Here is a 24,957-nt window from a genome sequence, read left to right as displayed (position 1 = left end):
TGCATGAAGAGTTTTTGATTACATACCTGTAATCAATACATAATATTAACTTTCCATTGATGCTTTGTCTGGAGTTAGTTTGTTTAAATCTCATATCTATTGCCTTTTAGTTTTTACACCTTGTATTTCTGTGATTTCCATCACTATCATTTTATTTCCATTGCTGTCACTGTCTTCACCATCTTCACTTTTCTCCTTCTAGTGTTTTCTCTATTGTCAACTTCTTCTAAATAAGTCATCTTCGGTTTCATCCGTGAAACTTGAAATACAGCATTACATAAACCCTTTGGCTACAACTCCTGGATTTACCCATTCACTTGCTGTCTTAATCTAGTGACATAATGGTGTTGCACTAGGCTTCTTTATTTTCCTAGTAGGGTTATGTTGGAAACTTGCACGGGAGGAGCCGACGGAGGGAAGACCCAGACGCTCAATATGAGTGATCAGTGTACTTCAACTTTATTAGGTGTGGTCTTTCTTTATATAGCATAGGACTAATCAGGCTCATACATATTGCAAAAGCTGAGCTCCTTATTGGTAACAGCAATTTGGTTTACCCAGCAACTTCTGCATTACATCACCCGCAAGTTCCCAGGACTAATCATTGATAACACCTTGGAGCCAAGGACAATGTGTCCTTGGCTCTAGCTGTTTTTACTCTCATACGGGACTTGGCTCACATCAACTGTGTGCGATATGCACTTAGTTCTGCTTCCTTTAGTTGTTCAATCTTCACATGACCTCTGCCCTCAAGCCAGTCCTCCACAATTCCCCCGTTTTTATTTTGTGCGAGAAAGACCTTTTTAGTTAATTGTTCAAGCTTTTGTGTTAAGCAGCCAAAAATCACTCTTACAGCAATTAAAACTAATACAATTATGAATAGAATACGTAGCCCTTCTTTGATCAAGCTCAAAATCCAGGTACTCACATTACCAAACATCTTTCTAAACAGATCATCAAACCAATTATACTGTACGGTGATTCTCTGGGTGTGGTCCTTTAGCCATTTCAATTGCTCATGGATTGACTGTCCATGATCAGAAAGATTAAAACAACACATTCCTTCAAAATCTTCACACCCATGTCCCTGTGCCAAAAGCAGAAAATCTATAGCTGCTCTATTTTGCAACACTGCATGTCTCAGGCTATCCATATCCTGTGACATTTCAGAGAGAATTTGTGTAGTAACATTTGATTGTTTAACAGCCCAACAAGCAAGTTTATTTAGATTAGACATGGCATGCGCAACTGCAACGTTAGGAGCTAAAGCTGCGGCGAAAAACCTTTCCGCAGGCCCCCATAATTCTACATCATCAACACAATCTGAACCTAGTTTTTTCAATTCACGCTTGCCTCGACGATTCTCACTTCTTCTATGTTTGATTGCTGCAGTCAGATTTGACCAACGCTGATCATGTAAGTCAGGGGCGAAGAGTGTCCTAATGAGTTCGGCCAGCGTTGAAATTTTTTCTTGAATAGTTCGTTTTGGTTGTAACGGTGGTGCTATCCATTCTAGTACAATGGGTTCCGCCAACCCTCTTTTTTCCCCCGTTTTTATTTTGTGTTGTGTAATGGCTCCCATTAGGTATTGTGGGCCACATAAAATAGTAAGATCAAGTGGCTGATTTTCCAGGCGTTGGTGCGTAGCACGCGTAGTAATTAGCGATGCAATTTCCTGGAGTACCCGTTGCTGTTCCTCTGTGAGCGTGACAGCAGCCGCTGGGTCTGTTCCCTTCAGCAAGGGGCGTGGCAGATTTAAAAGTTCATTAGGAATGCCGACAACCGGACGGATCCATTGGAGGTCTCCTAATAGTTTTTGAGCATCATTGAGTGTTCTTATGTCAGTCCTGATTGTCAATTTCTGTGGTCTGATGGTGGCATTCGAAATATGCCAACCTAGATACTGCCAGGGGCTGGATTCCTGTACCTTTTCCGGGGCCATCACAAGTTCCTTTTTCTTTAATTGTGTGATTAGATCAAATTTTGTTCAGGAGAAAAGGGGTTTTTTGTGCCAACAATATGTCGTCCATGTAGTGATATATCATGGTCTCTGGCCACTGTTGACGTAACGGTTGAAGTGCCGCATCGACATAGAGTTGACAGAGGGTTGGTGAGTTTCGCATACCCTGCGGTAGTACTGTCCATTCAAATCTTTGGTCTGGCCCCTCTCTATTGATAGCAGGGAGTGTAAATGCAAATCGCTGTTTATCATCTTCATGGAGGGCTATGGTAAAGAAACAGTCCTTTAAATCTACGATTAGCAGGTGCCAGCCTTCTGGGATCATTGCTGGGCTGGGTAACCCGGGTTGTAAAGCACCCATGTCATGCATCTGTCTGTTTACGGCACGTAGATCGTGTAAAAGTCTGTATTTGCCGGATTTTTTCTTGATCACAAATATTGGGGTATTCCAAGGGCTGGTAGATAGTCTTAGATGACCTTGTTTGTACTGTTGCTTTACTAGTTCATGTGCTTGAATGAGACTTTCCCGTTTAAGCGGCCATTGCTCTACCCACACAGGCTGATCAGTCCTCCAGCTGAGTGGGATTGGGAAAGTCCAGGCAATGGCCAGTGCTATAAAGGGTGTTCCGAGGTAAGCACCATACCCATCTGGGCAAGGATATCGCGCCCTATTAATGCTTGCACTCCTTCAGGTAGGGGTAAAATGGAAACGGAGCAATTAACCACCTTGTTCCCTATAGTCCATTGTAGCGTCGATGATTTTCGGGCGAGGGTGACCCCGCCTACTCCAGCTACCGTGGAGCTGGTCTCTCGGGTTGGCCAATGTTGGGGCCAAATCTTAGTGCTAATTATTGATACATCCGCTCCAGTGTCCAATAAGGCATTAGTGCGTATAGATTCTTCTTTATACTTTACAGTCACGGTTTGTTGGGGCCTTTGATGCATTCCGACAGTCAGTAATACTGCACTTCCAGTGGAACCAAAAGCACCATAGCCTCGTGGTTGCTCTTTTGCTGGTGCCACCCCTTCAGTCAGGTGGGGAAGCGGAATAAGTTGAGCTATTCTCGATCCTTGTGGTATGTGCATAGGTGGAAACATTGCTGAAACCACAATTTGTACTTCCCCGAAATAGTCCTTGTCGATCAATCCTGTCAAAACTTGTAATCCTTTCATTGTAGCGGACGATCTTCCAATCAGTAAGGCACCTACTGGCTCATGATGATTAATAATTACTGGTCCGTAGACATTCGTCCGGATTCTTGTTGGCTTTGTATCCAATAAGGTGGCGTCTACTGCTGTTGCCAAGTCCAGTCCGAGACTCCCTCTGGTGGCTGGTCGAAGACAAAGGGATTCATGCTGTTCGGAGTGGAGCTGGGCGCCGGGGGGGTCGGTAGTTGTGTTAACTGCGGGGGTTGCTGGGTTGTTGTTGTGGTGAAGGCCGCCTTTTGTGTCGTCGCGGGGCGGCTCGTCCCGCTTCTTTGGGCGTTTCCCGAACCAGCCTTCCAGCAAGCCGCTCCATCATGTTTGTTGCTTTTGCAGTTGGGACACCATACTCTACTAGCTTGGCATTCTCTGCGAAGATGACCAACAATGCCGCATCGGTAGCAGTGTGCCGATCGTCGATTAGGGGGGGTATTTCCACCGGGATTTTGCAAAGGAGCAAGGGCAGCGAATACCTGTCTTTGATTCTGTTGCATATTATCCCGCAACGCCTGTGCTTGCTCTCTCATGCTCTCTCCTAATTGTTTCACCGCCTCTACTAGCATAGCTTGCGGTCCTACAAGTACCTGCGCCATTCTTTCTAGCCCCTCCTCAATAGTCCATGTTCCCGGGAGTGTGGCTAAAATACTACGCGTTGAAGGGTTACTATTCTGTATTGCACATTGTTTCAAGATAGTCCCTTTCAGGTAATCTGGTACCCCTGCTGCTTGTATAGCATTGGCTACTCTGTCAATAAATAAGCCGAAAGGCTCTTCCCGGCCCTGCTTTATTCCCATATAAGATGGGATACCCCCTTTTTTTTTTTTTTTTCAAACTGCTTTTATTAGTGGTTTCTGACCATTAATATCATAGAGAAAAACTTATTTCACATTGATAGCCTGAGAAGGGTGTCCTCAGATAACTGTGGCCAAAGGAAGAGGAGAAGGAGGAGAGGAGAAAAAAGGGGGGGGAGAGGGGGGGGGGAGGGAGAGGGGGGGGAGGGAGAGAGGGGGGAGGCGCTGAGGGAGGAGGGGGGGATCTGCCGCATGGTCAATGTTGCTCCTTTTGGCAGGCCTGTGTTCCCAGACCCTCCCTGGGCAATATTAAAGGTTCGGATCGAGGGGGGCGATGGGTATGGGGACACAGGGGACACCTCTGCATGCGGGGGTTCCTTGAACCCATCAGGGCTTCCCAAATGCTCCGCGGCAGTTACTTTCTTTTTTTTTTTTTTTTTTTTTTTTTTTTTTTTTTTTTTTTTTTTTTTGAGGTGCGAGAGCATTAGTAACTGCCCTCCATGGCTTCATCAGCCTTTTTGCTGTCTTGTTGTCACTTATTACTTCATCAAACAACTTGTCCCCAAATTTTTTCCATTCAGTTTGTTCGAACATGGTATCTGGGTTAACAAAACACCCCTTAGCCACTCCGTAAGCTAATAGCCCTGGGAGTTCCTTATAACATTCTATTCCTTGAGTACCTCGCTTTTCTAAAAAGCATCTTAATAAATAATAAGCCGCTTGTCGCGCCGTGGTTACTCACTTACCGTTGCAACCTTTGCAAGACCTGCGGCGAGACTTTCTGGCAGGACCCCGTCTCGTCCTGGGCACGGACCCCCTTTGTTTGTGTCCTCTCCACCTCCTCTGTAACTCTGGCACGTAGACCCCCTTTTGTGTCACGTCGCCTTTAGCACAGCAGGACCAGCTGTCTCTAGCACTCTGTCGACTCCTGAGTTTTTAATCACCGAGTCCCTGACCGGCAGGGTCCCTGTTCGGGCGCCATTTGTTGGAAACTTGCACGGGAGGAGCCGACGGAGGGAAGACCCAGACGCTCAATATGAGTGATCAGTGTACTTCAACTTTATTAGGTGTGGTCTTTCTTTATATAGCATAGGACTAATCAGGCTCATACATATTGCAAAAGCTGAGCTCCTTATTGGTAACAGCAATTTGGTTTACCCAGCAACTTCTGCATTACATCACCCGCAAGTTCCCAGGACTAATCATTGATAACACCTTGGAGCCAAGGACAATGTGTCCTTGGCTCTAGCTGTTTTTACTCTCATACGGGACTTGGCTCACATCAACTGTGTGCGATATGCACTTAGTTCTGCTTCCTTTAGTTGTTCAATCTTCACATGACCTCTGCCCTCAAGCCAGTCCTCCACAGGGTTAGAGTATGGTTGCCTGTCAAGAGCTACTCTAAGACTTCAGATGGCCTTTAAAGGACTTGCTTGTTCACTACTACATCAAGCACAGGCAGTTGTGACAGCATTTCTCTTCATATAACACCACAAGTTCTTTGCTATTCTTCACTGCTGGTGTTAGAGGCCTTTTGAATGCATGTAATGACAAGCTTTTCTCTCTTCCAGCAGCACATTTGATCTCCCATTCCAAATGATGTTCAGCCAATTCTTCATTAAGTCTGTGAACATCCATCTCTTGGTTTTGTCACCTACTTTGGCAGTAGGCAGCTGTTTCTTTGGCCTCCTTTTATCTTTCAAAATGGCAGCTTTATACCATCTGTTAACACTGCCAACATTGCTGCAATGTGCTTTTTTTTCCTCTCCCAAAATTTTCATGGTGATAGAATTTGCACCTATTTTTCAATTGGCATAATTGGATGGCATGTAAAACTAAATTGGTGTGTCATCTATGTTACCCATTTGGCTTAGAAGATGATTGTGATCTGTACATAATCCGATCATGTATTGCTGGAATGCAGTGAGTTTCTTGGTGAAGTTGGAAGGTAGATGTTTGCAAAGTAAAGCTCTTTGCTGCAGGCAGAAACCATTATGGTACATCATTCATAGATACCAACTGCATCTGCCCTTGAATTCTTACTGAGGGATGTTCTAGGCTTGTGCTATGTCCTGAGCTTTCAGTTTGACAAGTGTAACTTCAGGTTTTTGTCTTTTTTTGCTTATGAATAAATTCTGCAATCTGTTTTCTGCTTCTCATGGAAGCATTCGTTTTTGGGTCCACTGAATAATTTCTGCATGAAGTTAGCTCATAAAAACTTCTGTTTTGTTTGTTTCTGGTTTTGTATGTTTGCCTCCATCCTGTTATGTTTGCTTCCAACCACACAATTGTTTTCTGCGTGCAATACCACCATGAGTTTAGAATTTGCATCATAACTTCTTGAACTTTTGATGCATTGCACCTACTGCTCATCTCCAAATGATCTGCTGGCTTGCAGTTAACTTAAAGGACTCAGGGAGACTCATAAAACTGCCAGGAATTACAGTGCAGTTCTCTGACCTGCAGAACCTCAGATAGCTTTATAAGCTGTTGACAGGGGGAGAAATCATGTGCTCTCATCAGGCAGTCCTAGTCAAGCATCAGGCTGTGGGCATCTCTGCTTCTTCATCTCTAGTGGGCTTCCCTCACTATGTAGCCACCTTACTGTACTGATCTGAAGACAAGTGCACCAATTTTGAAGTTAAACTACTTGGAAAAAAACATTGTATTCCTTTTCAACAAGTACAATATTAAGCATTTTATTCTGTTCTTTCCAAAGGACATTTTAAAATGTAGTATTTTATTTTGTCCCTTTTTTTAATTTTAAATAACAAAATAAAATCAAAACTGAATGCGTTTAGTCCTAATGATTTGAGGGCTGAATGTAATAGGTTCAGTTATTTTCCTGCTATCATAGATTCTTTATTCTTAATTTAAAAATCCTTCTATATTTTTAAGGTGTACAAAAGCATTGGCTTTTAGGGTCTTTTTTGTTTTTTTTGTTCTTTTTGTTTGTTTTTTGTTTTAGTGAAATCTAGCTATTGAGCTGCTAATTGCTGAACCCTATTTCACCTTTAATTATTGGATCTTAAAATGGATACATGAGAACAATTATTTGCAACCAGCTATCAGTCAGTTCCTCCTCCCTTTTTTCCTTTCACTGGGTAGTGTATTTCATTAGGATCAAGTATTGGAGGTTCTTGTGGAGTAATAGGAGTTATTGCTCATGCAGGTGGAGACGTACTGTCTTTTGACAGAACAGTTGCTAGCATTTTTATGACTTCATTTATTATTTTTGATATTTAGATATCCATCCATCTCATATGAGGCTCCTATGTTGCTGGTATGTCTAGAAAAAGGAATTGGATATTTCATATCCATTTTGCAGTAGTAGCAAAGAAGGCTGCTAGTCTGTCAGTAACCTCTTTTCAAGATCTGTGTTGTGTGATAGCTTTGCAAAATCTCTAACTTCTAAATATTTGTTTTAACCTTAAAACTATTAAACAATACAATTCTGGAGGAAGGGAGATTTTGTTCATTTTAATTATAACAAAAGTATAAATATTTAACATATGATCCTGAATCTGTATTACTGCTGCCTATCTTAATCCTGCACTTGCAGGCACAAATAAAAAAAATTAGAAAAACAAAGCAATAAAAAATTGTCCAATTTAGATGAACTCATTTCTCTATAAACTTTTGAGGAGAACGAATAGAGACTTAACTATAAACACCTAATTTTCAAAGTCATGTAGCCAGCCTAAATGTGTGTTTTCAGATTATTTCATTCTTTTTTTTCATAGAGATGTCTAAACAACTTTGCATGTTATACCTGCAACACTACTTTTTATCTGTAGGCTTATCTTTCCTTTTATATGGAACAATTTGGACAGCCATATAGGGATCTCTTTAGCTGCCATTGTTTCTGTAAACTGAATTGTTGATATTAAATCTTCAGTCTGTTCTGTTTCAGAATAACTAAGGAAGTGGGGTAGTCGCAAGAGATCAGAGCTGAGTTTCGAAATGTAATTGCTGAAGTGTGGCTCTCTTAACATAAGAGTCGTCCAAAGCTGTGCCTGAAACTCTGACAGACTTGCTGTTGCAGACTGAAGTTCATCAATCAAACAGTTTCTGTTCCCAGCTTCCAGCCTCAACTTTTTGATGGGTAGTAGAGGCATGGATCTGATCTACTGTTGAATTTCTGCAGGTTTTGAATCTGCATGTTGAGGAAAACTGGCTGTTTCGGTTCACTCTAACATCCTGAACTGACAATTGCACCAATTGATGATCTGACTGCCAAGTCAAACATCTCAGCTGTGTGGTAGCCATGTCAGTCAGAGTATCAGTAGCATCTTCAGAGACAGATAGTTCTTTTGCATTTCCAAAAGCAAGATTCAGCTTTTCTGTCACACTAAAAATTTCCTATCCAGTTCAGATTACATCACTATGTAGTCCTTCTGCCTTAGCAGGTACATCATTGCATCTATAAGGCTGAGAAAGGAAGAAAAATAAAGGTTGGAAAGAAATAGTAATGTGAATGCAGTGCTTAACAACTTATATCTGCATTAGCTTCTCCTTGTTTTAATAACAATTTCTGTAATTGTAGGCATGAATTGCTTGAGGAAGCCAGAAGACAAGGATTACCTTTTGCACAGTGGGATGGGCCTACTGTGGTTGTGTGGTTAGAGGTGAGTGATCTGTTTAGAAATAAATAAATAAACAAGGTCTTAGGTGTAGAACTGTTTTCCGTGTCCTGCTTACTTCCTGTTTTGTGTTTCAGCTGTGGGTAGGGATGCCGGCCTGGTATGTGGCTGCTTGCCGAGCAAATGTGAAAAGCGGTGCTATCATGTCAGCCTTGTCTGATACAGAAATACAGCGTGAAATTGGAATCAGTAATCCTCTGCACAGATTGAAGCTGAGGCTTGCCATTCAAGAGATCATGTCACTAACAAGTCCGTCTGCCCCTCCCACCTCAAGGACGGTAAGGAAAGTGATCCAGCATCAGACATTCTTTAGAACCTGTAGGAGCTTCTCCAGAAATTTTTCAAAAATTCTGCCATAAGTATGTAACTGAAAAGATTTGAGCTTCAAATAAGAATTTCTGGAAATGTATTTTAAATTGTAGGTGAACACATGATTATTTAAATAGGATGTCTTTTTCTTTCGTAGACATTAAATGAAGGAATAATTACCCTTTTTTCTTAAGGGAAAGAGTAGCTTATATCAGTATAAGTATGCAATCTAAAAATATAATCTAAAATATTTAGAATACATATTATTTGCCTTATTTGATGCCCCCCCCAATTTGTAATACAGAAAAAGTATACATGTATGTACAGAAATTTGTAGAATAGTTGGAAGCTCATTAGTTTTTATCCATGTAAGGCCATTAACTCCAAATGGTGATTGAGATCGCATAAACTCAGAGCCCACCTGTCTCTGTATGCTATAAAGAGACATCAGCAAATTTAGCTGTCCAAAGTTAGTGTGAATTCCCCCACCATGGATCTGTCTACCCTGCAGTCTAAAGCTAGTTGTGATTTCTGGGATTATGTACTAGGCTACAACTGCATTTTTCAGATTACGGCATAATCAAGTGTTTGTCTGTTAATTACATCAGTGTAAGCTATTTATCACATTCAGTTTTGCTAATATCTTTGAAGAAAAGTGATCCATGTTAATAGGCTTTTATTCTATGCCATCATTTTAGATAGATAACCTGTACTTAAGACTAGAAACCATTGCTTTTGCCCATGCCTGCTCCTTATATGTACCAGTTGCTTATATGTTCTGCAACCTTTCCTCTTTGTTACTGCTTTCCTTTCATTGGATGTTCACTGTGGGGTCATGTTAGACTACGGGAAATGTCTGGGTAACACATGAAGAAATGGAAAATCTTACAGCCACACAACAAACGGTTAGTTTACGGTGTTGCTGCTTCTGTTCTTTAGAGTGCTTTTTCCACTTTTTAAACACTTGAATCAAGTGCCCTTTGGTCTTTTTTCAAAAAAAAAAAAAAAAAAAATTAATGTCTTAAGCTTATTTTAGATTACGACTTCTTCTAATTATTAACCTTGTAACCTGCATCTTGATAAGTTTTTCCAGAAGGGGAAAAAAATCAACCTTGAAATTACTCTAAACAAAACCTCTAATTTGTAGAAGAGAGGGCTCTGATTTGATTAACTATGCTTGTAGCCAAATCGACTTATTTGTGCATCAGTTTCTTCTTTCCAGAAAACCTAATCAGTAGAGAGATTTTTCCATCTTCTAGAAAAATGAGTATCTTGTGTTTTTTAAAATGCATGATGCTTGCTTTATCTAGATTTTTTTCATATGCAGTAGACTTAGAGCCTTGCAGTGTATCGTTAACTCTGATCTGCTTACTAAACTTAAATACTAATACATATGTGTTCTTTTGCTTTTCTAACCACCTAACAGGAAGATGAGGAGGGAAGCTGGGCTCAGGTTGGAAACTTTATGTAATATTATAGTGTGTATGTAAATGGTCATAATTACAGCATGAAAGAATCCGTTTTCTTTTATAGCTATTTCCTTTAGTGACTTTCAGTGTGTCTTAGCGGTTGGGAGAGGAGGAAGCTATTACAGGTTTATGTCTATATAATACACAGTTTGAAGATATACTGTTATATTTAGGTGTATTTAGATGTTTAAGTATTTTCTAGCACTTCCAAGATTAGCTGGTGTATCATGAACAAATTGGAAAAAATACTACCTTTGTTATATAGTATATCACAAAAAAGCTTTACATAATTTTTTTAATATTAGGACTATTAGAGGAAGAATATTCAGAAGTATTTATTGTTAGCTTTCTGAAATATTTGTCCTCTAGCTAATGAATCACCAAAATGAAGTTATTCTTTCTTAATGAGCATTGTGACATTCCATGTATGAACAGAGTAGATCAAATAAATGTTAAAAATAATTTTATGACATAAAGCCTGGAATGTTGGGGAGGGAGGAGGGAATGGACTCTCTGGGAAGCCAAAGGTCCAAAGAAAATATCTGCTATATGCAGAAAGTCCCTGTTCAACCTGTCCGCCATCATAAGGGTGCTACAATACATACCGAGCCTAGATAGTTAAGGAGATTTCTACGCATTAGTGTTCTGTAATCCTCCTTAGCTAATTGTTTTCCCTTAAAGTGGTGATGAATCCTATTTGTATTTTCAGATATTGAGATAGTTCAGTATTTGCTACAGGGGTATAAACAAAACTGAAGATTTGTCTGTGACCCGTATCTTCAAACAGTAAAGCCTCTTGTTTCTTGGCTGCCCTCCAGCTTAAACCTGTTTATGTCCCATTAACTACTTCTTGGATACTCATTTGCAGATTGTCAATTATAAAAATCAAAGCTTGGCACCTTATTAGAAGAGTAATGTGCTCTTTCAGTTTGCTATCCAGACTCAAAACATAGATGTAGTACTCAATGTTTTGAGTTGCTTATTTTTACAGACTTAAACATTCAGTAAGCGTTGTTTTACCTTTTTCTTTAAAATATGTTTTCTTGTTTTAAAAAGCTTTTCTCTGTACATTATTTTTCTCTTTATATTTTTTTAATAAGATTATTCCTTTAACTTTTTAAAAACAGACATTAGCCTATGGTGATATGAACCATGAGTGGATTGGCAACGAATGGCTCCCTAGTCTGGGACTCCCTCAGTATCGCAGTTACTTCATGGAATGTCTCGTTGATGCTAGAATGCTGGATCATCTAACTAAGAAAGATCTCCGCGGACAACTTAAAATGGTGGACAGCTTTCACAGGTAACTAGAGTTAAGTTTGGAGACCAGACTTGTAGAAGATGTTTCATTTGTCTTCTATAAATGCTTTTTTTTTTTTTTCTTTCTGTTCTAAATAGAAACAGTTTTCAGTGTGGAATTATGTGCCTACGAAGACTGAACTATGATCGAAAGGAGCTTGAAAGAAAAAGAGAAGAAAGCCAGAAGGAAATTAAAGGTTAATGCTTTGTCTTGACATCAGTCTAAATCTAACCTGCTTTCATTGATATGCCTCAAATATATCATAAAAAGAAAAAGGCTTAGTGGGAGGAGTTATTTATGAAATAACAAGTCTTAAATGCAGGAGACATATCTGCATGCAGGCTCTGAATAGTGAATTGTGAAATGCGTCATTAAATCATTCACTCTTGCAGAGGTGTGCAACAACTGGAGACACTTTTTAAACTCTTACTTCCCTGAAGTGTGAACTAAACACTTGAGAAAAAGTTTTTCCTGTTTTGACATACTCACTTTGTATCTAAATAATTTTATTGTTGCTTATGACTGGTAATTTTTATTACCCTACCCTTTATGAAAAATATCCATATGACTTCAGCATTTGTATTTTCTAGATTCATGATGGTTATTGAACAAGAGAGAAGGCACTGGAGAAAAAGCAGGGAGGGAATTCACACTGGTTTCAACTTCCCATAGAAAATGTTTTGTTCCCTCTCTAATAGCAGAAGTCTTCTCTACCATCTTAGACTGGATTTTTAGGGTTACCTTGTCCACACAGTTTGCTTGAAAGATTGTGTCTTCTCTTTTGTGGTGATGCTTTTTTGCTATTGTTCTAGCAAATTAATTGTACTCAGGAAGATTCTCAGGCATCACAACTGACTAGTATGAAACAAGCCTGTGTCAAGTCTGTTAAGCTTTTTTTAGCCTCCTAAATGGTATGGCTGCATCCATTGCCTATAGGGCAATGCTCCTTGGAACATTTAACTCCTGATTTGTTCCTGGGAATTGTTTGGGAAGAATGCTAGTTGACACAGGCCAGAAACGTGCTGTGGGCCATGTTAACAGTTCAGTGATACAGACGTTCCTGAGTAGTGTAAAAACTACTAGTGAGAACGTAATGTTTGTCTAACATTGGGGCTGAACAGATATATGCCACTTCATAAGGCTTTCCTTGAAAAAATTACAAGGTAAGAGTATGTTGATCTTTAAACCATTATGAAATGCCCTCCAGCAAAATTCAAATACATTTAGTTCCCATTTTAAATTTATGATGGCAGAAAGCTGTAGTAATATGAACACACAAGCCAAAGATAAGTCTGTATTACTAAACTGAACACTGTTAGAACTTAAAGGTATGTAAGATTATAAACACTAGTAATTTTTAAAGGCTTCAGTTCACATTCGGTAGGAAACGTATGAGAAATTGTCATTAGGATTTTTTGAGTACTAAATTTTTTTTCCAAAATATATAGTCCCTCTTGAATGAGATGATAAGCCCTTAAGTAGCTGTGTGTAAAATGGAAGACCCTCTCTTCCCCATCTACATGAATATTATGGCCAGCTGTACTTGTCTTATAACAATTAATGCGATTGTAAGCCTCCTTCTGTAGGCAGAGAGGAGATCAGCGAGAACAGTCACTTTCGCGTGCTCATTTATAAAACCATGCAAGACGAAATACTGTGTGGAAGGGATCCAATACTGAGTGTTTATAGTCCTCAGCATGAGGTTCTGTTACAAATCCAGAGCATCTTATGCATATCAAAAACATAGAGGTAGCTTAGATACAACCCTAAATGTTAAGTAACAAAATTCTTTGACAGTAATTGCAATGAATTGTGTATACATGAAAATTGATCCCTACACCAGCAAACCACTCAAATAAGGGTTGTGGTTGGTTGATTAGAAATGTTGTGTTATATAAATCAGGTAACTTTTTTCAAATCACGTGACTTTTTTTCCTCCATAGATGTCCTTGTCTGGAGCAATGACAGAATGATCCGTTGGGTATTGTCCATTGGTCTTAAAGAATATGCGAATAACCTAATAGAGAGTGGAGTTCATGGTGCACTCGTGGCCTTAGATGAAACGTTTGATTACAACGCATTAGCTCTTTTATTACAAATACCTACTCAGAACACACAGGTAAGCAAGAATTACAGTTAGTTTATGGTTGATAATTTTTTTCTCTATGAAGGTTTACAAATAGAATGACTATTTTTAGCTTTTCTTAGGTAAGCGCATGTCTTTTTATTCCCAACTGTAGAAACTATAGAAATGGAAAGCTGTCCCTAATAATTTTTTCCTGTGAGAGGAAAATACAGAACTATGCTTTTCTTGCTATTTTCTACTTGCTAATAACAGTTCTTATTGTTAAATCTGTTTGAACTAATCTTTCCTTATAGCCCTTCTTCACAAGATCAGTGTAAAACTGATCATCTTTCTTTTAGTATTTGCCAGTTTTTATTCTGGAATAATTGTTTGAGCCAGAGATTATGCATTTTCATGACAGAAGTAAGGGGAAAGGAGGGCTATTAAGCCTCCCTTAAATTTTTAATAAGTTAAACTGTTGTAACTTTTCATGTACTAAATACATGCTTTATTAATCTGATAACAAGGTCTTACACAGTTTGGGTTATATGACATCTTAAATTACTGTAGGTTCACTGAACTTCTGGAATTAATTTCTTTTTCTTTTGTACTGTAAACATTAGGCACGTGCTGTTCTGGAGAGGGAATTTAATAACCTTCTTGCTATGGGTACTGACAGAAGACTTGATGAAGTAAGTTATTCAAGCTGTTGACTCATTTTATAGTCATGGGAACAATATCAGAACTCTTAGTGAAAGAATTTAGCTTGACAGTCTTTAAACTATTAGTAGTAGAAATCTTAACTTGGAATTCTTTGCCTTTGAGAGTTCCTGAATATGGCAGATTCTGTGTGTTCATTTAGTAAGATAATCTTCAATATGGAGATATGAGGTGCTCTGAAAGTTTGTTTCTATAGCTTGCATGCTTAATGTCTAGTAATAGTGCTTTTGTCTGAATCATATTTTTCCATCTGAAATGTGAGGAAAATCAGTGACCAGTGTTGCAGATGAACAAGATACAGTATAGAAAGGTGCTGTATAGTACATTTCAAACCTTTGTCCTAAGAAGCAGTATTTCAAATAACTTTGTGTATTTCAAGAAAGCTGTTCCTAATTTATTCATAATGTAGTTTTAATAGAAAAATAAAATCTCGATTCTCCTACTTTATGAATAAAACACATTCTTCAAACCTACTGCAAGAAAACAGTTCTTAAGGAAAACTGTGAGCATTGCTGCTTAGTGTTCTGAATTTTTTTTTAAAGCTACCATTACAATGTCATTACTTGTATTTGTTTTCAGTAAAAAGAAACATTTGCAGTTGTCAGAAAAATGCAGATAAAAAGCTTACAGGAATTGTTAAATGAAAAATTGATAAATCACAGGAAAAGGGTGCATTAAGCACGTTTAATTATTGATTCAGCTGGCACAAGTCATTTGGAAACACGTGGATTCAGGCGTGATACCTCCTGCAATCAGTTTTCTAGCGATAGTGATGTATTATGAGGAGGAGGACCTTCTAGAGCAGCAAACTGGTTGAAGAGGTGTTCACACAGAGACGAACACAGTGCTGGGGGTGTGGGGAAACATGTTGTCATATTACTCAATACATAAAGTGTTTTTATGAAAATGTGTAGAAGAAATCATCCTTTTAGATCCTTCAGATTATTGTTGAGCAATGGTTTCTGAACACTCTTAAGAGAAACATGGTGTTCAGTGAATAGGGCATTTTGAATAGTTTAAGCAGAGAAATCCATGAAATGATACAAAAGACTTCAGACACAGACTAGCCAACAAATTAGGAGAGGAACACTGGCAACTTCCATAAGGGCTGTTTGTAGAGGAGTTTCATTTCTGTTTTACTTTTTTAGCCTTTATAGTTCTGAAAGGACACTACAGCAGTCAGGTCTGTTTAACTTTCCCAAGAAAACCTTGAAGTCTTTTAACTAAAATGCATAATAGTTAAAGATTGCATATTGCTTATTTTTTCCCCTGGCTGTAGTGGGAATGAAAATTTGACCGACTGCTTAAAGTAGAAGCTCTATCTTTTTTAATACTGCTCTCAATATCACTTTTTTTGTCATAAGTCAGTGCTGATGTTCTGTCCTTTTTTGATATCTAATTACCTCATCTTACTGTTTTTCTTAGTTTTAGTCGTGCTGGTTTTCATTTGGCAAATATGCTCTGCACTTTTGCCTTGATTAAAATAACATTTCTGCAGCTTTATCCTTAAAATATGCTGTTTATTTACAGTACTGTTTGTAGCCTGAGATATAATTGTTAGTGCAATTGCCTAATTTTCTGGAGATGTGTACTTTTCTAACAGAATAAGATGCATACCTGTCAGATTTGACTTAAGTTCATGTTTTGGCAGTATCAGTGTTACTAATGCTGTTTTGCGAGGGAAATGCAAGATGCATATTCTTGCTGTGGGAATTATTTAAATTATAACTAACTCCAGTTTATATAGTTAATATCTGAGTAGTATTGATATAGGATGACCACCAGAAATAATTGCACATCAAAGTGACTTGGGTCAGACAAAGTAACTTCTGTTCTTAGAGTATGCAAACTTCATTAAAATGTAATGAGTATAAACTCTAACAAACACTGAGATTGTGTAGTGCCCATGAACTCACAGCATAAGGGAGGGAGAGTTGCATCTTTAAGCTTTGCACTGCTCTGTGCTCTGATTCCATGAACAGTTTCAAGGTGGTGGTACTTCACAGGAGAGTCCTAACTCTGGACTACCTCTTTTGTGCTAATGAGCATATGTGCAGTAGCATGTCGCACAGCATTGGAGGAACCGATCCAGGATAAAAGTAACGTGGCAGAAAAGCAGCATGGTTGTCATGGATTAGTTCCCTGGTCTGGTTATCTGTAGAAATGTTTGTGCAGATATAAGGAAGAGGGCTGGGGAAGGGTGAAAGTACTGGTTTAGACTGTTGGGTCAGTGAGATGAAGCATACAGCAGTAAGTTGAGAAAGCAGGCTGCTATGACAGGCTTGGCTTTGTTTTGCACTGATCTTTTGCCTAATGGACTTGTTGCAGCCCTTTTGTGGCACATCCTGACAGTTCCATTCTCAGTATGCATCTATACTACGGTTTTAATAACATCACCAGAAAGTAGCTTGATAGTCTTCTAAAGTATTTTTCCTTAATGACTTCTCATTGCAAGAGAAAGCTTTTAGGGAATGGCATTTCTGCTCTGTTCTAGCTTTTACGAACTGCACAGGACAGTTGTTGATCATGAAGATCTTTGCAAATAATCCAGACACTTAGAGCTAACTTCAGTTCTGAAAGAGGGTATATTTTAACATTCAAATGATTGAACTGATTTTAAAGGCAGAGTTGGTAAACCTAGATGCACAATGCATATTTGTGCATTGACATAAAATACTTTCATTCCACATGGTATTTTTGGAAGCAGGGCTGAAACTGTTCTATTTAATAAGTGCAGTGCTGTATTTCTAAAGTGGAATATTACTTTAAAGATGCAAATGTATTATTGGAGGAAAATGTACCTGAGTAATTACAAGTTGTTTTTCAAAGTGCTTAAACAAAACAGTACATAGCAATAAAGCTTTTTTCTTTTAAATTTTTTTTCTCACTATCATTTCCTGTAATTTGTACAATGGGAGAACACTGTATCATTTGTGTAAGACAATTTAAGGTTAAAAAGGATCGTTCAAAATAAGCCTCCAAATGTTAGTGTTTCCAAAGCACCTTTTATGATCTACTCCATTCCTCCTGTCACCGAAGAATAAGTGAGTGATACAACACTTGTTAATGCAAATCAAGTAAAAATATATACTGATTTCAGTCAGAGTAAGTGGGTATTGTGATACCTTTTTTCTAGATGTGCCAAGCACATGGATTTCGATAGTTACTGAGCTGAAGAGCCTCCATTGTAGCAAATGAATGCAGACTATTGGAAACGAGACCTCTGCTGCTATTGAAGCTGAGCTGTTCTGAAAATTAAGTCTTACAGTGTTGTTATATTTAGTTAACTAAAGATTCTCAGTAATCCTTTTAATGTCAGTAATAATCCTACATTTCAGAATTGCTAATGATGTTTATCAATATAACAGGATGATGATAAGAGCTTTAGGCGAGCACCTTCGTGGAGGAAGAAGTTTAGACCAAAGGACATAAGAGGTTTAGCTGCTGGCTCAGCAGAGACTCTCCCTGCAAATTTCAGAGTTACAACCTCAATGTCTTCACCCTCTATGCAGCCAAAGAAGATGCAAATTGATGGTATTGCTTTTGTATTATTTTAAGCATGATGCACTTTTTTGCTTGAGATTACAAGGGAATTAAGTTCAAATTACCTCTTTTGCTGCATAAAAGCATCTGCCTTATGCATGGTTGTGCATATAACACTGTATTTAACCATAGAGTGATTTAATTTCAGAAAGTTGTACTGGGTACAGAGGCTTTTTATGTCCTTCAAATAGCTAAATGAGAATTATATGTAGAAATAAATTTATATTACAGTAGGTAAATAAAGTTACATTTCAGTACAAGTCTTTTAATAACACTTTTATCTTAGAAACAGACATGCGTTGGTCTAATTACTCCTAATTAGAAGTGCGTGTCTCATGCAAGTCCCACTTCTGAAACGCAATAAAATACATTCAAGGAATGATCTGAATAAACTCCCTTTTCCAGAATTCTTAATGTGATGAATTACAAAGATTAAAATAAGTAGTCTTTATGTAAAATGTTTTCTTTAACTATGATAATTGTCATAAAAGAAAATGACATAAAATAGAAAAATATTTATTTATAGAAATTCTTTGCCATTGGCAGTGTGCTAGTTGGCATATACATTTTTAGGCGTTCTTTTTGTTAGCCAATGAAACTGGAATTGGTGTACGTATAAACTGTACAATAAATGGTGCTTATCTAACTTACAACCTTAGAGTTGACTGAATACAATAGCTGTAATCACATTGCTGTGATGTTTTTTGAAAACTAACATGCATGCTGTGTTCTGCATGTCTTCCCGTGCTTCATGAAATAGGCAGTGTATCAGGAACACAAAGATTGGATTCTGCTACAGTAAGGACGTACTCCTGTTAAAGCCTTCTCCTGGTGAGTACAGTTGATAGGTATAATAGTAAAGCGGTTATTTCATAAATAAAACTTCAAGTGTTTTAATACAGTGAATTTATACACTTACAAACCCTTTCAAATTTGCAGGCTAGATTGTTATATTAAAAATCCAGAGCTTATTTCCTATGATAAAGTCTACCAGCATTTAAATATTTAGTTTTGCAAATATCTTTTTCTTTTCTTTTCTTTTCTTTTCTTTTTTCTTTCTTTCTCCCCGCAAACAACAAGAAAAAGGGCCAGGGCTAAACAGCTATGCAGAGATTGTTGAAATCAAAGGTTGGAATTGAACAACTAGTGAAAGGGGGGAGGAGGGAAAGGAATTAAATTAGGAATATGGAGGAGAGAAGATAACCTGGTGTGTGGCATTGCAGTTCAGAATATTCGTCTTTCAGATTCTTTCCTTGGTTGAAGTTATCCCACTACAATATACTTCTGAACTTCAGTTGTTAAGGGATAATTGCATGGTTTTCCAGTTCTTGGATACTTCGTACCACTGTGATTGCTTTGGCTGTCTGGTTGGATTTAGCTACCAGCAGTCTAAGTTTGGGTAGCTGTTAGCGCTGCTGACACTAAAAGGCAGCTTGATAAAATAGGTGTGTTTAGCTGGAATAAATGCATTTTGTGTTAAAGATACGTATAGCCCTATCTTACTCCAGGACTTGGACTGATTTTCCTTAGCAGTCTTTGCTGTGCTTTCTTATGGAGCAGCCTTTTTCTCTTAATTTGCAAACACAAGCCTGGAAACTAAAACTTTTGACTATACTGGATATAAAAGTCCAGTGGAAATACTGGTTTCATGGTAAGCACAGAATCTCTTCCTCTTAATAACAGGTTCTTCTGTGGGCTATAAATTGCCTGCCTCTTCTGCTTACACTTTTTTTTCTTTTCACCAGTAACATCCCTACTAACTGAACTATCACCTCTCTTTTCTTCAAATTCGGAATGTTTTCTAAAGAGGTCTCATGTATAAAATGTTGAGAAGGGAATTTCCTGCACAGAGCAACTTAGATTATGTGGCTCAGTCACTTTATAAACTCAGAGGATATTTTAAAAAATGATTTTAGTCTTAAGAAAGTGAAGTTTTAAGTTGTCTTTTTTCCCCCATGAATTCTTCTCATTGCTTCAGAATCTTTTTTATAGCCAGATCACCTAGGATAAAAGTCAATCTCTAGGAAGTGACTTTACATTGCAACAGAAAACTCTAGAAGGCAGTAAAATTGTATACATCAGGCATGGCAATAATTTGATGCATGACTGCTACAATACTGAGCTGTTTTTTTAGGAAGTGCTTTTAAAAAAACCTGTTAATAGGTGGGGTTTTTGTCTTTTTGTTTTTCTACAGTTTACCCACACTATTTCTACCGGTGATATGCAGCATTTTGGAACATTTGGAACTTTTAATCTGTTAATACTTGTTAAATGGACACTTTGAGATATTTTATTACAGAGTTTTTAATTAGCAAATAAATTCATGAGTACTATAGAGAAAATATTTTAGAATCTAAATGTTTCTTATATTTATGTGACTTCTCATTTATATAGTTAGTTACTTTTTCTGTTTGTATTCGGTCTACAAAACAAATCATTGCTGGTTTTTATTCTAATTTTAGTCTTTCCAACTGAATGTACTGTAATGCTTGTATGTATATGTCCCTATAAGTAATATAGGGTTTTTGTAAATTATGCAGTTACTGTAATTATCATTGTTTTTTAATAATGAAACGGAAGGTGAAAAGGATTTTCATACCTTTGTAAAAGTATCGTGACACCAAGCAGTATATATTTTGTCTTTTGGAAATGTTAGCTAGATCTTAAAAATAAGTCCAGCATTTTTTTCAGATAAGCATATGTGGTTGTAGAAGGTATGGTACATGATTGTTCTTCTTTTCAGAACTGTACCTTTCCACAAAGAGGATTTGTGAAGTAGTGGGGATTTGTCTTTATTTAAAATATAACTTGCTTTAAAAGCTGGGAAAAACTAGAACACTATGGAACATGTTGTAGAAATGACTGACTCGGTCATAACTCTGTCTTAGCTGTATTTGTATAGCATATCTTCACAGTGACTGAAAACAAGCCATAAACTAAGAAATGTTTTTCCTTAATTGAGGAAGATGGACTTCATAATAATTCCTGATAGTAATCCACAGGCCACAGAGAGAGTTTTTGTCCTAGATCTTTTTGATTGAAAACCCTTGTGGAAAGGGTAAAACTAGTTTTAATGGACCAATCATGAAGCACTGCAGTATCATGTCAAATGTATAGTGAAAGATGAAGGTACAATATGCTGAAAACAAAAGCAGTGCAACTTCTAATAAAGGCCTTACTTTTCTTATGTAAGTCATCTTTTTGTGTTTTGTAAGCTTGTTCTAAAGAGTTGTCTGGACTTCAGTTTTGATGGTTGTAGCCATTTTGGACTGTGTGAGTAGAAAAATGTATTCAACACTTGTAAATGGCATATTAAAAAGCCAGCAAGAAATCTATTCAGATCATGGTGCATTATTTATTATGCAACAATATATATAGCATGTCTTTTCTTATTTTGTTTTCCACTTTTAACTTGCTTGTAAAACTGAAATTAATTGTTACTGTTCTGTTTTTCTATTAATCTTTTGTGTATTTTCAGATTATGTAACAATATGTACAGTCTAAGTACTTTTGAACTATTTTTATCACAGTATTATTTATTGCTTTCTTTCAATAAAGTACTGATGCATTTTCCACTGCCAATAAAACACTATTGAAAAGCTAAGATCTAATTGTATACAGGCAGGTATTTTTGCGGTGAGTGGAGACTGTCAATAAAGCATCTTAATGATTGATTGCTGCCCTGTAGATCTTGTTTCAAATGATGGTTTTTCTCCTCTTCAGTAGAAGAATGTTACATTAGATATGACATTTTCTTGAGAATTGAGTTCACATGTATCATCAGTTTTGAAAACAATTTCATAAAATAACTGCTATATTGCCTACTTCTACTGGTAGTTATAGCTATGGTTTACATCTTTTAACACACAACTTCACTGTTTTCTGGTCCACATGTGATGAAGATTGAAGTGCTCTTGTATGTAGCAGCAACAGTTGCTTTGTTAATGAAATGAGGCTATGACAGTAGTGATATTTGTGGGGAGAAACATTCGGAGTCTAGGGAACAAATACAAAATTTGGTCACAATAGGGCTGTTTATTTCAGTTTAAATACATTTTAAACCATTTCTTGTGTAGAAGAGAAGACTGAAGGAAAAGCTTACAGAATAACAGAAGCAGTAGTGAAGCATATTTCATCACGTCCTCTAGATCAACAGCAGGATGTGGAATGTATGGAATGGAGAACTATTGCGACAGATGCTTTAAACACTGTTCTGTACTACATCTCTGTTTCTGTCTAGCTTGTCTATATGAACTGCTATCTAATAATTTGTGGTTTCTTTTATAATTTCAGAGAACCTTTCTAGAAAAAAATAAAATGAAAGTGCAGAAGGAAATCTGACTCACTGTTAAACTTCACTGTTTAAAAAAAATCATATACTTTTTCTGCTTACTGATGCAATAGATGTACGAAGTCATGTATTGTTGGAAGTAAAAACAATGCCTGTGAAAAGCAAATACAGTGATTATTTTAAGGCTGTAGAATCCTAACTGTTACAGAACAATGGAATCAACAAAAGAGCTGGAATAAATGTGTGAAACAGAAAAAGCTAACACAAACTGGCAAAACTGTGTGTTGACATCCTTCTGAGTTATGCAGCATAGCTATCCCCGAGAAATCGAGAAAAACACTTCTGGTCAATTTTAATGAAAAATCCCCTGGAAAGGAAAACATGTAAGTACATGTACAAAAGACACATAGGCACGTTACAGTACTCTTTTTAAGTAAAGCTTGATTATATATAGTTGTCTTTAAAATGTCAGAAGTCTTTAAGGACTTCAATTGGAAAGATTGCTATAAAAATTATTTCTTTAAAAAGTTGAGAACCCTTTTTAACTGTCATAAGGAGATGACAATTATCTGAAAAAACTTCCAGTTTTTGCATGTTTAGAGGCCAGAGCAATCTCTCTCAACAGATGTTATAACTTTATTTCATGTTTTTCCTTTTGAAACTATGTGGAATGAAAAGACAAGAAGTTGCTTTTACGGTGTCTTACAGACAGTAGTCATTTATCATGCTAAAAATTCTTTAAGTAGAGAGCATAGGAAGCAGTTCAGATGCACCTTCCCAGCAAACTGGCAGAACTTTTGTTGGAACTATGTAGGCTAAGATTGGGGGAAACAAAATTCATTTCCAGTTAAATAAAAATTAACACTTACAATGTTATATTTCAAGAGTTAGTTGGGGGGTGGTATTTCTGTTCAAACTAAGAGTGCCTCTCTGAGGGGACAGTGTTTTTCACTTATTTTATAATACCATTTTCAGGATAATTTTGATAAAGTATTAGTCTTGGTGCACTGTTTAAATTACAATATTCTAAATTTTTGAATCTTTTTTTGCTAATGCTTGAAATCATTTTGGCAAATAAATAACAATTGCAGTCTAATTTAGGTAGCAAGTTTGTGGCTTTATGGCACGTAGGAATGAATAGGTGAAAAGTGGCTGGCTTTTTTACTGTGAACAGGAGCTCAGATGCGCTCTCTCCAGAACAGGACAGCAGCAGAGCCAGGAGCAATCCCAAGAATCCAGGTTCTCTGAGCCTGTCTCCTGCTCTAGGAGATGCATTTTCAGGTGTAAGTTCTACTTAGCCCACTTTAGAATTTTTTAATTATTAATAATTTAATTATTTAGCTATGTTAAGTATAGCAAAATCTTAGTCTGTTTACACTGTGAATCCACTATATGTTGTTTGTGTTGGCTGGAAGTAGCTGTCCCACTAAGATTTGGAAGCAAAAGTATGACTTACCAATGCCAAAACTTGTGAAGCTGTGTTCATCGGGAGGTGGTTTTTTTAATTATTAGAGTTGGAGATATCTCCAATAGAAAAACACATAAGCAGACAGGGAAGGAATGATATATATTTATTTCCCTCCTCCAACGAGTGTAAACAGTGGGTAAATAGCTGAGACAGTACGTCACCAATGCGAGATGTGACTTTTGGTTTTAAAGCTAGTGTTTGTTAGCGTCTGTTTCCTTCAGATACTTGGTGAGCAGTTAATTGCCGGGTGCGGCAACCCCCACCCCACCCCCCAAATCGTCCTAACTGCAGCTTCCACCAGGAGAGGGTGTAAAGCGAGTATTTTAAAAGAGGGTTTATTCAAACCGATACACCATTAAACGTAGCCCTGCTGAAGCTCCCGGCAGCTCCCCTCCCCTGTCCTCTCCCCCGCCCGCGGCTGCGTTTCCAGCAGTGCTTTTGGGAGGGGGGGACCGGGCCCTCCGGCCTTTCCCCCGCCTGCGTGACTCGGGGCCGCGTCAGCCGCTCGCTCCACCTGGAGCCGCCCCGCGGTGCGGGAAGAGGAAGTGGGAGCTCGGGAGAAGCGGAAATTGCAGCAGCCTCCGCCGCCCGGCCGGGAAGCACCGCGGCAGCGAGGGCAGCGGCGGCCGCAGCCGCCGGCGGGCACCAACGTGAGCGCCGCGGGCCTCACCCGGCGGGGCCGGGGCCGCGGCCGCGGCCGGGGCCGGGCGGGCTCCCCGGGCGGCGGCTGCTTTGCTGGGGCCGGGGCTGGCGGCGGCGGGCGGGGAGCGCTGGGGCCGGGGCCGCGACGGCGCCGCGCAGCAGCGAGCGGGGCCGGCGCCGGCGCATCCGTCCTCGTCGGAGGAGACGGTGCGAGGCTTGCGTGACTTGTTTTCCCTTTTTTTTCTTTTCTAACGCTCCAGACTGTTTGTAGTTGAAAGGTTCAGAGCGAGTAACTTGGAAGAAGCGAAAAAAAAATCTGTTTTTTTAAGCCCCCCGTTGCCTCCGCGGGCGCCGCAGGGCAGGGCAGGGCAGGGCAGGCGGGGAGCCGGCCGCGCACACGAAGCGGCCTGGGCGCAGATGCCGGGGGTACCCCGTGCCGCCTGCGTGTGGTGTCGCTCTGGGGCCGGATCGGCGTCCGCCCTTGCTCGGGGAGTTTGCCCGCATTCCCGCAGAAAGAGGGGAATTCCTGGCAGTGTCACTAAAAGCGCTGCCC

General features: G+C 38.7%; 1 protein-coding gene across 3 annotated transcripts in view; it reads left to right on the top strand.

The window, feature by feature from the left end:
* The window catches only part of PPFIA1 (PTPRF interacting protein alpha 1), a 67,006-nt gene extending 44,667 nt beyond the window's left edge, over positions 1–22,339 (top strand). The window contains exons 20-30 of one of the 3 annotated variants that reach the window (XM_064512815.1): positions 8,501–8,582; positions 8,675–8,875; positions 9,749–9,811; positions 10,333–10,359; positions 11,503–11,678; positions 11,774–11,871; positions 13,619–13,794; positions 14,364–14,432; positions 17,829–17,994; positions 18,764–18,834; positions 20,198–22,339. In XM_064512815.1, the coding sequence (XP_064368885.1) occupies positions 8,501–8,582; positions 8,675–8,875; positions 9,749–9,811; positions 10,333–10,359; positions 11,503–11,678; positions 11,774–11,871; positions 13,619–13,794; positions 14,364–14,432; positions 17,829–17,994; positions 18,764–18,822 (1,117 nt within the window). In that variant the 3' untranslated portion in view covers positions 18,823–18,834; positions 20,198–22,339. The remainder of the gene's footprint in view (positions 1–8,500; positions 8,583–8,674; positions 8,876–9,748; positions 9,812–10,332; positions 10,360–11,502; positions 11,679–11,773; positions 11,872–13,618; positions 13,795–14,363; positions 14,433–17,828; positions 17,995–18,763; positions 18,835–20,197) is intronic. The other 2 variants (XM_064512816.1, XM_064512818.1) reach the window with 2 other exon arrangements.
* Positions 22,340–24,957: the final 2,618 nt, after the last annotated feature.

The sequence above is a fragment of the Dromaius novaehollandiae genome, chromosome 5 (genome assembly GCF_036370855.1).
Source record: "Dromaius novaehollandiae isolate bDroNov1 chromosome 5, bDroNov1.hap1, whole genome shotgun sequence".
NCBI lineage: Eukaryota > Metazoa > Chordata > Aves > Casuariiformes > Dromaiidae > Dromaius > Dromaius novaehollandiae.
Note: the sequence above shows the minus strand (reverse complement) of the source record. Positions and strands in the feature narration are given on the sequence as shown.